Here is a 14,965-nt window from a genome sequence, read left to right as displayed (position 1 = left end):
AACATTGACTACTATGTCCAGATTAAATATATACAAACAAGTATCTATATAGTATCATATATACATACACTGAAATATAAATTGTAGACTGGGACATCTAATCAAGAACATGTAATACCTTCTGAGTGTTACAGTTCAGTGTTGGTTATTAAACACCGACAATCTAATATCCAAAATAGAGAAAAGAATTCAGACTGCGTTTTTCCGAGAATTAAAAATCAAAAGATCATACTGGTCTATTTATCACATATCAATTTTCAGCTATGAGAATATGGAACAGCATAGAAATCAATTTGATCTCATGACTTACTTGATAATTCATCACAGTCTGACGTGGACCACATATGTCTTTAGGTGAACGTCATGTCTGCTCTTATTTTTGTCAAAGTTACATTGAACACAAACGCAGTCCTGTGGGTGTTGTGACAGCTGTAATCAATTGTACACAATGTACAGTAAATGAAAAACACTAAATATAACCAGTGTGATCCATTAAAATGTGCAAATAATAATATCACGCTCCCTGTATTCCTACTTAGCTCATCTAGCACCTGATTTGGCATCAATTGAAATGCATCGCATGCAAACATTGATCCCAGGCTGACAGAGGTCAGCTCATTGTCACAAATGTCCCTACAGTCAGATGCTTTCATCCAAAGTGTTTTACAGTACCATTAGCTGGCCTTGATGGGAATAAGACCTTTTATCTCACAATGGGAGTGCCCTGCGCAGCTCCCAAACAACAGGAAAGAGTTTAATTTTGTTCCTCTTCTAAAAATACCAGCTGCAGGAAAGACTATGTGAAGGACTGGGAGGTGTCAGTGTGGCATGGGGAGGGTAAGTCAAAGTAACAGTTTTCAGCTACAAATAGGTAAAATGACAAACAGTTGCTCAGCTGCCATCATTTGAGCAATTTGCTGTGTTTGTTTTTTGTTAAGAAAATGCACAGTGAATGTAGGCACGGGGCAAAACATAATGGTTGAGCACATAAAGGTTCAAAAGCCTCCAGTGCTGACAAATCACTGAGGAGAACAACCACCACACAGATAGACTGGACTAGAGAGAGGGAGAGAGAGAGAGAGAGAGAGAGAGAGAGAGAGAGAGGGAGAGGAGAGAGAGAGAGAGAGAGAGAGAGAGAGAGAGAGAGAGAGAGAGACGAGAGAGAGAGAGAGAGAGAGAGAGAGAGAGAGGGAGGGAGGGCAGGGAGAAGAGAGGAGAGAGAGGAGAGGAGAGCGAGAGAGAGGGGAGCGTGTGGTGAAGCCAATGTTTGCCGTCGAACTCCAGCAAATATGAGAATGGGAAGATAATGGTCCACACTGAACAGGATGACTGAACCTCCGCAATTATCAATTTGTGTCCTTTTATGATGCATTTTGACAAAACGAAGCCTGGAGAAGAGAGTCTGGACAGCAAGGAACAAAGGATCGCATGTGTTTTTTGGACTTGTCCCACCATTCCTCACACCATCCCGAGGTATTGAGAAGGGATGGTTATTGAGTCCAGTATGACATCTTGCTGAAATCATTGGATCCAACATCTCCATGGAGGAATTACTGGAGACTTCTGCGGTGTTTGCGCGCTCAGAGATGCCGTAGCTCTACATGAGCCGTGATAGATTGAGTACTTTTATTGAAATCGCTTGGAAATTTCAGCTCAGCTGAAAGACATACGGGCAGCAATAATTCACACACACACACACACACACACACACACACACACACACACACACACACACACACACACACAAGCACACGCACACACATACACACGCAAGCACACGTACACACACACACACACGCACACACACACACACACACACACACACACACACACACACACACACACACACTTACACACACAGAAGCTAGCGCCGGCAATTTGTGTGTCTCTGCAATAAGTGGCTAATAAAAAGCAATAAATTCTCTAAAATAAATACAGTCATCCGGTTGTGCGCCATGGGCGACGAGGCGTCAAACTTCAGGGGCAGCAGCAGGACCGGTGTCTCATCACCAAAACGCAGGACTGGTGAGGATCACGGCAGAGCGGAGATTATACTGAATTAAAATTGATCACCACTGAAAACAATGAGATGAATGATTTCTGAGTTTCCAGATTACCACTGTGACAGTTTTTGATGTTATTCAGAAAACAAGACTCAGATCTGGGCTGTGCTGGACTTGGTCACTTTGATTTGTTCGAGTGGCAGAGAGGGACATGCAGCGTTTTGTTTTGTTCTTGAAATAAACGAATACAGCCATATCATTTTTTTAATCAATAAGTTTAAAGGGGAATTTTTTTTGTTGCACTATGATGGAACCATCGCCGTGCTCGAAGAAGAGCCTGTCCCTGTCGCTCCCGGTTCCCCGGGAAGGACAGGCGACTCTGAAGCCTCCGCAGCATCTATGGAGACAACCCCGGACCCCGATCAAAATCAAACACCGGGGGTACTCCGACACCGACCGGCACCGGCACATGGAGCGCTCAGACGCCGTGGATACGAGCGACCGACCAGGACTGAAAAAGTCTCGGATGTCCTGGCCATCCTCCTTCCACGGGACCACAAACACATCCATCGGAAATTGTGTCGGGAATAAACGGTAGGCGAGAGAGGAGTATGCATTCCAAACATCCCAATAATAGCCCATGACAGCCCACAAGGCATATGCGTAAACGAGAGGGGAGGAGGGGGTGCATTTTAATGAGTGCGTAATAACGCAGTGTGCCTGAAGGGTTAACTGATATGAAGCGCTTTCTACCGGGAGGCGGGACGCGTGGGTTTTCTGTGCTGATGCGTTATGCGTCTTTGGATAGACTGTCAGATGGGTATGAAGCGCAAACCAGTACGCCCACTTGAAACGCAGGAGCAGCATCTGTAAATACCAGTTACATTTTTAAGAGTGTCCACATGTTACACGTAGTCGATAAGAGAGGAACAGTCGCTGTAATGGCACCAAAGGTCTAGTGGGTGCGATCGAGCATGCAGCTCCTGAGATACTGCCGTCCAATCCAGTCCTTTATGAGCATGTTTGCAGAGGGCGGTTCACTAGGATGCACCCTGCTTCCCTTTAGCAAGGCACTGAGTCTATCTCACATCTATTCCAGGTGTAGTGGATGAGGTGGAAGCTATATGGTATAAATAAAATATGTCAAAGTTGTCAAGTGTTACCTGGACCGTCACACAGATGCTTTCAGACCGCTTCTAATTGGCACAGCACTGGCTGCTCTCTGATCAGATGTGACAGGAAAAAAAATTCATGGTATTAGGGGGAGAACATAAAACACAGCAGAATTATATGATACTTAAACTCCACCAGTTAACAACTCTTCCAGCACTTAAATCAAATTACACGATGCATGTTAATCAAGCAAACTAGATTAAAGGCATTTCATTAAGTGAGTCATGGATACTTTGTCCTTACACAACAACTGCTCCATTACTAAGAATCCAGCACCTAGTTTTTTTATTGTTTGCTTCTCCATATAAGGACACATATGTAAGAGCGTTATAGAATTGACAGCCTGTTCTCTCGTTTTTAGCTGTTTGCTCGACGCATTTGTGTTTCAGATGTTTGTAAATGGGGATATCCCTGTTTCTAGGAGAGATTGTCAGAGAGAGAAAGTCGTGGCTGGAAATGCTAGTCACTCCCTTTTCCACTCTGTCCTTTTTGTGACCTGAAATCCCCAGATGTTTCTGCAAGTGAAAGAGTTAGTTTACATGTTGGACTGTTTCTGACTCCTTTATTATCTCCCTCATCCTGGGAAAGCCCCGTTGTGCTTCCACAAGAGCAACACATTTACCAGGGTGAATATTAGACTAATAACACATCACTGAGAGTGTGCTGGGTCTTGGAAGGACTGTTGGGGTCCTGCTTTTTAAAATATTATTTGTTTTCATTCTCTCATTATCTTTTTAATGCCACAGACGGCCTTCCTGGCAGGCTCCTGGGAAAAGGGCCAACTCCAGCTGACTGGAGGAAGGGCTGATTTGTATTTTAGTCCTCAGGACACGCTCTGAGGCAGTCCAATCTTTAGTGCACTGGGACTGACTCTGCCTGCCCTTCTCCTTCTGTGGGCGGCTAACCATGAGAGGGCAGAGAGAGAGAGAGAGAGAGAGAGAGAGAGAGAGAGAGAGAGAGAGAGAGAGAGAGAGAGAGAGAGAGAGAGAGAGAGAGAGAGAGAGAAAGAGAGGTAATTTGATTCCGACAAACTCAGTTCTTGGAGCTCACCAAGCTTGCTCCAACCGTGTGTGTGTGTGTGTGTGTGTGTGTGTGTGTGTGTGTGTGTGTGTGTGTGTGTGTGTGTGTGTGTGTGTGTGTTCATGTGTGTGTACGAGCCTTAGCACATCCATGAGGCGATGTGTACGGTCTGTGGGTGTTTGTACTACACATTGGTCAGGAAGGAGGGTGCACGGAGGAATGGAGGCTGGTAGATAAATGTTGTGTGTCATGAGTAGTTGTAGTGCACTCAGTGTGTGTGTGTGTGTGTGTGTGTGTGTGTGTGTGTGTGTGTAGGGGTGTAGAGGTATTTGTGAGTGGGCTGTGCCCAGGTTAGTGTCTGACTGGTCGCTTGTATGGATTGCAATAAGCCTTATTGAACTTGTTTTCATATCAGTGTGAGGCCAGAGGGATTTCCGTTGTGTTGATATTATTTTCATTCTTTTCACATATTAGACTGTATATTCTGCCTCCTTACTTATGTCCGAATAAAGGATGATTCCAGCTGAATGCCTCATCTCCTCGCTGGATTTATCAAGCTTTATGAACATCTAGTCGCTCTGTGTTTTCAGCTCAAGGCTAACTTTCGCTGAATCCAGCCTATGTACTGCAGCGCCATGCACATCCGCTCTCACTACCACTGTCAATGCCTGAGAATATCATTTCACTAAACCCTTGTAGAAAAGAGGACAGGAACAAGGAAGTGCTGCCTAAATCCTGCTTAGATTGACAAAGTTACTAAACAAGCATTGGCAAAAAAAAACAAAAAGTAGGCTTAATACTCTCCTGATGAGATTTCTTTATGAAAAGATGTGAATTCAGGATACATTTCCAACAGTTTAGCTCCGTACAAACACACTTTGGCCATTACTATGACAAACATTGTACGGTCAAATGTATTAGCTAAGGAACATGAAGTGACTTTGTTGTTGGAGAGTGGAAAAAGTAATTGGTCTATGATTGGTTGGGCACAGTGATGACCTTATCGTCTCGAGGAAGCAGACCGTTCAATCTCGGAAGAAGTTGGTCAAGACCTCATCTGGAGGTTGGAAAGATCAATCATCCTGACAGATGCTGGTGGAATAGTTAAGGACAAAGTTCATAGAAAATCAGATTGCACCGTGTTACTGTAATTGATACACTTGCTTTCGAGAACGAAGCAGTCCCAACAGTCACCAGTCTAGGGATGGAGAGCGTACAAGAGGGATTCTGGGTGTGGTTTAGCATAATTGTTTGAAGAATCATTGTCTGCGACTGTTTTCACTTGTCTATTTCTGTCTCTGTGTTGTATCCCACAAAATGGCAGTCTTAGTGGCAATCAGCTTCCTCCCCCAAGAGTGTCAGTCTGCCTCCTCTCTCCACCCCTGATGTCTTTTGTTCGACCGGCTTGTCACTCCTTTTGTCAGAGGATGTTAATATGAGCGTATCAAGTCTCTGGGAAGTTCAGAAAAACGACTGACTGACTGACACCGAACGAGTAACGACTCTACCCGCAATTCTGTTGCTATGGTTACTTGTTTTGTGCATTTGTAGAATCGATTTCATTTACCCAAAAAAAAAAAAAAAAAAGGCAAAAGCCTGCAGACACTAGATGGGCTTGACTGTATAACGTGTCAGTATGTGTCAGATCCCGCTGGATATGCATCATGACTTGTATGTTTATAAGGTGAGAGAGTGAATATTAATATACCTCTGACTGAAGAGCTGCAGTCTGCCGTTACAGTTTACTAACAGCACAGAGTCGGTTTCCTGTTCGGTAACAATTTCCAAACAAAGCCTCCCTCACCCCTGACCTGCCACTTCATGCATTCTTTACACCTTTGCCCTCCTCCCCAGCTGGGATGCAGGGCTGATCTGTAAGCCGGAGCTGCTCTTTTGCCTGCCTTGTCTGGCCGGTAGCATTAATAATTTAAATCATAATGAGGTACAGCTCCAGTTAATTACCACAGCAGCTGTATGTTGTCGTTGATCATACATTTACAACACTCTAGGAACAAAAAAAAAAAAAGTCTCATGCAGAGAGTATTCAGGAATTATCCCAACAAATGTGTTTTAATAGCGTTAAGTAATAGACCTCTTATCTCATTTGGATCCATCTGTTTAAGCTACAGATTGCACTCTTCTGTGAAAACATTGTGCTTTTCTCACTACTCTCAGCGCTAATTAGTATCTGGAGACAGCTCATGTACTGGAGCGGCGCTCGTTATTGGTTTGCTCAGGCAGATCCCAGACACCTCCGGTAAAATCCCTCCGAGATCTTTTAGCGATGACACCAAACAGGTTGTTTTGCCCGAAGGAGATGTATGCAGCTCTCATCCAAGGTCCCTCTTTGTGTTTGTTCTCATCACTTTCTCTCACTGGAGGAGGCTTTCACAGGCTCCCTCAGATACTCAGGCCACTGGTAACCACATTTAGCAGTCAGTTTGCTTCGTGAATCAGCTGGAAACCTTGGCGTCTTTACATTTGAATTACTTTCACACTGAATCCTCTTAAAGTGGTGATACACTAGTCATTTGTGTTTTTTTTGTTTTTGACAAGTGTGGATGGGCAAGGATCCCAGCGAGAAGAAACAAAGTGAGCCGTGGCATCAAAAATCCAAGTTGCACAACATGTCCACCTGTTACCAACAAATATCGCCCAGTTTTGGTGCAACTGCTCTGCTTGCATTTAGTCTATAACAGCACCCGGTCCTTAATTCCTTTTCATCATCTCCCTTTGTCATTGTCCATTAATTAAATCACCTTCATGGAACTTTCCGCCACAGTTTATTATGCGACAGTTTCCTCTCTCAAGATATCCAGTGTGATTGCACTAAGCCTCATGCTGGCCTGTTTTTTTTTTAATCTCTTCTGATCTAATAATATTGTTTGAATCACTCTTTTGTCCATAAAAATTACAGCCTTTGATTTCTGTATTTCTCTTTTTTTTTGATACTCTATCCTCTCAGTGCTTCGTTTCACCCCAGTGTAAATGGGTAGCATTGATTCCATCTCTATTTCTGTTCTCCGCTTTATCTCTCTATTGTCTGGCCCGTCTCGCTGCTTCCCTGTAGCTTCTGAGATTCTCTCTGATAGATAGCCTTGTTCTTGCTTACAGCGGCATTAAGCACACAGTTTCTCTATCATAAATCCATCTATCATTTCATCCCACTCTCCCTCTCTTGTCCACTGAGATCGTCAGCTGCTTGCAGAATCTCTCCCTCCTCGAAGCCATTTCTGAATCTCAAACCTTCATATCCCCAGTGGTGGATTGTACTGCCCACCACTGACAGCTTGCAGTGCCTCCTCTTGTCCTATATTATTCTCCTTAAAGGTATTTCACACTGATGTAATTCTTCATTCTTCATGCTCCAGCCGATACTTGAAGAGTCACAGACTTTAAGGGGCAGAGCACACACACCAACACCTTCATTATATGGCTGAGTTCAAACAGACCTGTGCATCAAAGAGCAATCTATTGGAAAACTGCTAATAATTATGCTGTGGGATGAAAATACAACCTAAAAACCCTCCTGTGTGAATTCAGAATGAACTTTGGATTTATTTTTCTTATGTAACAAAAAAAAAAATGCTTTTTAGTAGTAGTAATAGTAATTTATTATTCAAGCCCATAGGCGAGAAGAGGAACTTAAACAGAAAAAAAGCTTTTTAGTGTAATCAAGTAACCCACTTCAAACCAAGAAAAAAGGTCTTCATTGCTGAGACTTGCGAGAATTTAAATGTGAAAATGTGCAGTGTATTCAATTTCAAAATAAGTGGTGGTCTTTCACCTCTCAGCAGCTCTGCGTGACACGATGCTCCTTCTGTGTGAGATTTCTTCTCACAAAGTGGATGTTTGAACAAGGCTATTGAGTCCATGTTGCATCCCAGCAGGTGCGACAGACCACCGTAATTCAGACACGGTCGGTGGTCTCCGCTGCTGTGGCACAGAGCGGATCCACTGAATGGACGAGCCCTCTGAAATGTGCTTTAGGCTGCTCTCTAAGCTCAGATCTATCTGAGTGACTGAGACTGACAAACCGTCTGTCAGCTGTGTAACAATGCAGCACACACACACACAATGGAGCAGAAAGAACAAATAGCCCACACCTGTCGAGCAGAGCGCCGTGTCAGACTAATGCAAGGTACGTCAGGGGAGCGCGGAGAGAGCCTAGTTCAAAACAAGAACTCACAACAAATCAGAGCAGAAAGGGATGAAGGAGTGCACCTGGAGACCACGCTTGGCACGGACAGACCACGTGCTCGTTCAGATGCCTGCTGATGCCAACGTCTCATCTGAGGTATCACTTCCCGACCTCCTGTCCCAGGACAGTGTTGATGCCAAAAATTACTGGCAGATTATCAGCTTCACTGGATGATTATGAACGAGTGTCAGTCCTGTTCAGAGGAGAGGGACAGATGGCGTTAATAATGGCCTGCATGTCACAGACTTCCTTACTGTGCACTGTGGTCTCAAAAAGCTTTGTTCAGAAGTTCATTATTATTCTGTTCACAATACAAATCACAGCCTTCTCATATAGGCTGCCTATATATCATTTTATGATAACACAGTGTTGTCAGATATAAAGTACGCCTGAGACGGAAATATAGCAGGAAATGGTTTGCTTTTGTCTATTCTTGGTCTGACTCAGCTCCACTGTTGTTTTCTGAGCTTGATTGGAAAAAATGCAGAAAACAACAGCAAATTATATTCAGTTGCTGTCAAAACAAAAACAGCATAGGGGCTAAATGTGACACTAAATAATATTTCATAGCGTGTTTGTTTTGAAATTGACGTGAAAGTATGTAAATTAATACAACGTAGTTTACTTAAAAGTACTTAAAGTGGATGAATGTCTCCTGTGAGTGTTATACTAATAATGTTATATTATTACTATTGATGAATTAATGCGTGCGCTGCATTTACTGTTGAAGCTGGTTAAAGTGGAGCTAATAGCTAAATAGGTAGTTTAATCTATAAAAAGTTATATATATATATATGTTATATATTTTGAAAGAATCTTTCGGTAAAATATTTTTTCATGAACTCTAACTGTCAAATAAATGTAGTGGAGTAATAAGTGCAATATTTCCCTCTGGAGGAGAAGAATAAAGTAGCATAACATGGAAAAGTAAAGTATGACTGTGGACATAATCCCCACGACATCTCTCATTGGTTTGTGGACTACGGTATCATCATTAGAGGGTGGAGCTAAAGTACAACCGAACGCTGAAAAGACGTTTTTAGGCGACCAAAATGTTTACAATTACCTTTCATGAGCTGAAAACACACTGTAAAAGTGTGAAAGTTGTGTGACGTGGACATGGACAACACCCAGACCGGACAACACGGTGGTAGCGACCTAAAGCATAACCTGCTTTATCGTCTATATTACCCTAAATGGGAGCATAATTGACTAAATGAACATCATGCTGTATTAAAGAAGACTTGAAACTAGTGATTGAGATCATACACTCATCAGGAGAATGTTTACTGAGGTAACAAATCAAGTGAGAAGTTGGATCATTTTTTCATAGACTTCTATACAATCTGACTTCTCTTTGAAACCAGTGGAGTTTCCCCCTGCTGGTCATTAGAGAGAATGCACGTTACAGGCACTTCTGCATTGGCTTCACTTTTCAGACTCCTGTTTGCAAATCGTATCAAAGTACAGTACTGACGTTTGCATGTACGGTGGCTCTGAGTGGTCAAACAACTCTGTTTAGACTTTTGTGAAAAATGTGAAAAAATGCAGAAAATGAAACCTTTAAAACTTTAATGGCGAAAGATCTGGAGTCAATGTGTAAACCAAATTGATACAAAGTGAAGTCGTATTCAAACGTGCAACAATTTCGAACATAACATACAAACGTGTTGTGCAAAGGCCATATTGAATATGACAAAGCATTTTTGAAACAATCCAATAGATGCTTATACGAGTTTCCTCGAGCATGTAAATCTTAAAATAGTCCAAATCGATGTTTTTCCATTACTGAAATTCTCCAGTTTTCTTAAATTCATGTCACTGTGAGGGCATAAAGCTTCTTGTGTATTATTTATATGGAAGGTTTACATGTGCAGTGCACACTACAATGTATTTTTAGTTGATGTTGCTGTCGATGTGTTGATGCCATCTGAGGCTTCTGCTTAGAAGTGCTTCCTGTCTAAGTCGGGGCAAATTCGTTTTTTATTGCCAACAGAATGAATCAGAAACCCATGAAAATAAAACGGATGCAATAGGTTTGTGAGAGGAATATATATATATATATATATATATATATATATATATATATATATATATATATGTATAACAAAAATAGGACTGGCAATCTGTGCAGCTGCAACAGGGTTTGTGGGCACACTTGATAACTTTACATAATGCATGAAGCAGCTTATGATTTATAGCTGACTGAAGGTGTGGAAAACAGGCTGATGTACCCCTCTGTGTAAAAAGAGCTGCTGTTCCAGCTCCGGACCTCTCCTAGACCCGTGTGTGAGCGTAACCTGTAATGTCAGTGCAGTGAGCTTATTTCTTGTAGGTCATGTTCATGTTCACACATTAACACTCAACATTCAGGCTGTTGGAGGGCAGCGAGGGGGAAACAAAAAAGCGTGGCCTGAGGTTTCCGGATGGTATTTTCATTTGTTCTACTTTTCACTTTGAGATCTGGGATGTTGTTGAAGATTTTTCTTGGGCCAGCTCCCCATCAGAGGATTGTACTTTAGGTAACATCGTCCGTTGTACACATCTCCATTACATGGGATGTGTAATGATGCTGACGTAGACTGGGAGGTGTATTTCACCTCCAACAAAGGCAAGTAATTAACACCAATGAGGTCCGACTTCTCTCTCTCTCATTTTTTGCTGTGTGTGTGTGTCAAGGGGCTTGTAGTGATTACTTGTGTGCTTTGGGTTTTTGTTTTTGTTGTGAGAGGTTTCTGAAGAACAGAATTGAGTGTTCTCTCACTCCACGCAGCTTTTCTCCCGAACGTTTTTCACTTTTTTGTTGCCATTTCTTAAGACATTGAAAAGTTTCTGGTGCAATCCAAAGTACTGACAATGCCAAGTAGAAGTTTCAAAGTGTCCCTAAGCAAGCCAGCTAAATCCATCCAAGAATTTCCATCCTCATCTTCAGTTTGAGTACCAGAGAAACATGTTGGCAGCAGAAGAAGAAGAAGCCGGTGCTCCCCGGCACATAGACGCAGCCTGCTTTAATAAAAGACAAGCCCTGAGCCCATTCCTCTGCATTAAACAGGTGGGACGCTGACACCAGGGAGAAGGTGTGAAGATAAGGAGAGTGGAGAGGAACAGAAGGTACATGTGGCAAACGAAGAAGTCTGCATGTGTCTGGAAAATACAGAATGAGGGTGGTTGTCTTCACAGATCATTGGCAATTGTATATATTGTCACATCAAATTTGATGCAAGACCTGTCTGCGATTGGTCGTGTCCCTTTGCCACTCGCGGCCGCCGTTGCACAAGCCAGTGACGATGTTGTGTACATGAAGGCCGGCCCTCCTCTCTCACAGGGTGCTATAAATAGGAGGAGAGAGGCCTCGGGCTCTCAGTGTAATGAGATTAAACCAAACCAGCCTCAGCTCCCAGTGTTTTATTGAGCTTTATTTCAGTTTCCATTCTGCAGTTCAATATGTATAAGGAAGATATTGAGTGTGGCTGCTTCTGCGTGCTACAGTCCATGGAGGAACATTCGGTGGTGCATGAGTATGTCAGTGTGTGTTTGTGTACATGCATGTGTGTATGCGAAGGCAGTGAGAGTGAGAGATAATGTGAAAGACTTGTGTGAGTATGTGTGTGTAATGTCCTCATTTTGCACCCTGCAGGGCATGGCATGTCTCCTAAAGACGCGTTCATCATGATGGTAAAGCGTTTGTCACCGTAATCACGAAGCTCCAGCAACCGTAGGCTTGAAATGGTCATGAATTTCCCCACTTTGCTTCCTGACTTTACAGCCGTTTCAATGGTATGCACGTGAGGCCCGTCTGTTGTGATAGTTAGCTGTCGCAGTGCACGAGGCTTGTGCAACGCTTATGGTTGAATCCTGATCTGCGAAAGGCAGACAGAGAGCCGCACTGGCACAGCTATCGTGGCTGAACGTCTGCGTGTGAGCATGTGCTTGTGTGAATATTTTTGTGAGACGGAAGGTGTCTGGGGACATGCAGAGTGGGAGACATCCATTCTGTTTGGACATACTGCGAATTCTCACAGCCCATATTCCCAGACTCTGACGTTTTGGAAATGGTCTGCTACACTCCGACTGCTTTTTCTACCACGCCGCTCAGGCCCCATTACCCAATCACAGCTTCTTCCTCCATCATTTTGCCATCAGTAAGGGAACACTCGGCTCCCCAGGTTCACTCAATTCTCTGCTGATAAATCTAATAAATCGTTATTCATAGCCTGCTTCTGTTCCTATTAGTCGGAGAACACAACATTATCAAGATCATCTGCACCTCTAAGACTCATCTTAAGAACACATTCATCAGTGGTCAGAAAAGACAAATGGAGAAGGACAGCACGAGCAGAGATAAACACACTAGTGCAGCTTAAAGCAAAATGTATCCATCTTTCACAGTTTTGTTGACACTTCTCTTAGCTTTTATTTAACGTAGTCAAAACAGCAACCTCCCCAGATTTAGGACATGAGCCTTTTTGGTGAGGTCCGGCCACTTAGTGAGACAGAAGTAAAGTCAGACAGACGCTGAAAAGTTCAAGCTGCTGGAATGACGTGATGTGAGGAAAAGACGGGGAGAGGGAAAGGGCTCATTTTGAAATGTGGAACATTTTCAAATTATATTGCTTGTGCTTACAACAAAAAAGGAGACTATAAGGGACGGGAGGGCATCAAATGACATAAGAATAAAAATGACAGACATATAACTCATCAGACAAGCATGTCGCATTCACTGCCCCACTGCAAGGCAATGGCCCTGAGGCAGTTTCATGACACATTAATCCACACATATAATCCTGCCTTCTCCTCACTAATGATATCTAACTGCTGGGATGATCACACTGATTTTCTTATTGTTCTCTTGCTAACATGACTCTCCTGGTTAACGCCTATTATAACCGCACTATAATTGTAACATGTGATCCAGGGATGTAATTAACCTACCGTATCTTTTCAGAGTATAATCCGTAATTATACACATTAATAGTATGTGTTACAGGGTAATTCAAAGCAGCTATAATTGATATTTTTTGTACTAACAATGGATAAAATGACTGAAAAAAAGGCCTAGCCACCCTACGCAGGAAACTCATTTTGACTGCGTGTATCCGCAAACTCGTTCTTTCGCCACCTACCGAAGTCTCACGACACATAAGTGTGGGTGTTTTTAAAAGCAAAATTATTTTTGTTTCACATTGTTGTTGTTTTTTGTCTTTTTAATCAACTGGAGCTTACTTACAGTGAGACTGCATTAGTTGTATCTAATTATTTCTTACTGTGCAACACCGCTATACATGGGGTTCAATATGAAGGACAATACAGCAAAGCGAACAAGGGGGAAGCAATTCAATGGTGCACTCACTTTTGTTCAGCCACGCCATGAATGCATTACAGGACAATTCAGAGCATCAAGCTAAATGGACCATTTCACCGTGTGTCAAATCAACCTTGTACTCCCGCTCACTCAGGTGCACCCTGCCCAGGATTTGTTTTTGCACCACATTATATCAGTAATTATCTATCATTCCAGGATAATAGGCAGCCAACCATCTTTGTGCTGCGGAATATGTATGACGAATTGGATGCTGAAATGGTTTATTAGTCTGCATCTTACTTGTAGATTGGATTAAATATGACAGAATTTGATATACAGAATGAATATGTAGATTTTCAGGCCATGAAACACACAAAACTAGATGGATGGATGGAAAGAAAGATGGATAGATACTCTTGCATTAGCCAAGAGTGGCAGACTGAGTGTAAAGACAGATGGAGGAGAAGATAGTGAGATGTGAGGAGGAATAGAGCCACAGTGACACAAAGGTATAGCTCTGGATGACTCACACTCTCTCTCTCTCTCTCGCTTTATCTCTATCTAGTCTGGATTAAAATAAAAGAGGCCCACCAGCACCAGCCTGCAGAGAGGGAGTTACACGCTCCATCTCAGAGATAGGCAGATGCGCTAAAAATACCACTCCTTGTGTTTGTGTGTGTGTGTGGGGGGGGGAGGTTTATGGATTTGGTGGTATAGTACAGATGTCAGTGCTATCACTACTTTCTACAGTCCATCTTCATCGCACTCCCAGCTTCTCTCAGCCGTTCATTCTCAGTCTTCTCATCATCTCTGCTCCACAACGTGTACTAATTGGGTTTTGAAAGAACACTCTTCCACGTTTTAGGAACACTGGTCAGTGAAATGAAACCCCTCCCCCCTTTCGCTTCGCTATCGTCTCCTCTCTGAGAAACTCCATTAAACATCAAAAGCAAATCAATATCGTTCTATTACTCTCGCTGCCGCGGAATAGTTATTCTCCGCGTTGAGGACTTCGGCTCTCAACTCATAATTTATCTGGATGCGAGTGGCAGGGAACTAAACAGAGCACCAATTGAACACGTCCCTCCATCTGTCATCTCTCAGGATGGTTCTCTGTGTCAGCTGATCCATCTGTTTCGCCCAGCCTCAGTCTCCACAACAGCAGTGGGGAGGAGAAATACAGAGGAGCTCCTGTAACTCAATCCTACAAGGTGCTTTTTCAGAGCAATGATGCTCATTAAACAAACAGTTCCTCTGGTTACCCAG

General features: G+C 42.9%; 1 protein-coding gene across 1 annotated transcript in view; it reads left to right on the top strand.

The window, feature by feature from the left end:
• The first annotated feature begins 2,307 nt into the window (after positions 1–2,307).
• pde4a (phosphodiesterase 4A, cAMP-specific) overlaps positions 2,308–14,965 on the top strand; it is a 38,813-nt gene continuing 26,155 nt past the window's right edge. Inside the window, 1 exon segment of the mRNA XM_029437741.1 lies at positions 2,308–2,597. Within this exon segment, the coding sequence (XP_029293601.1) occupies positions 2,308–2,597 (290 nt within the window).

Source organism: Cottoperca gobio, chromosome 8 (genome assembly GCF_900634415.1).
Source record: "Cottoperca gobio chromosome 8, fCotGob3.1, whole genome shotgun sequence".
Classification (NCBI taxonomy): Eukaryota; Metazoa; Chordata; class Actinopteri; order Perciformes; family Bovichtidae; genus Cottoperca; species Cottoperca gobio.
Note: the sequence above shows the minus strand (reverse complement) of the source record. Positions and strands in the feature narration are given on the sequence as shown.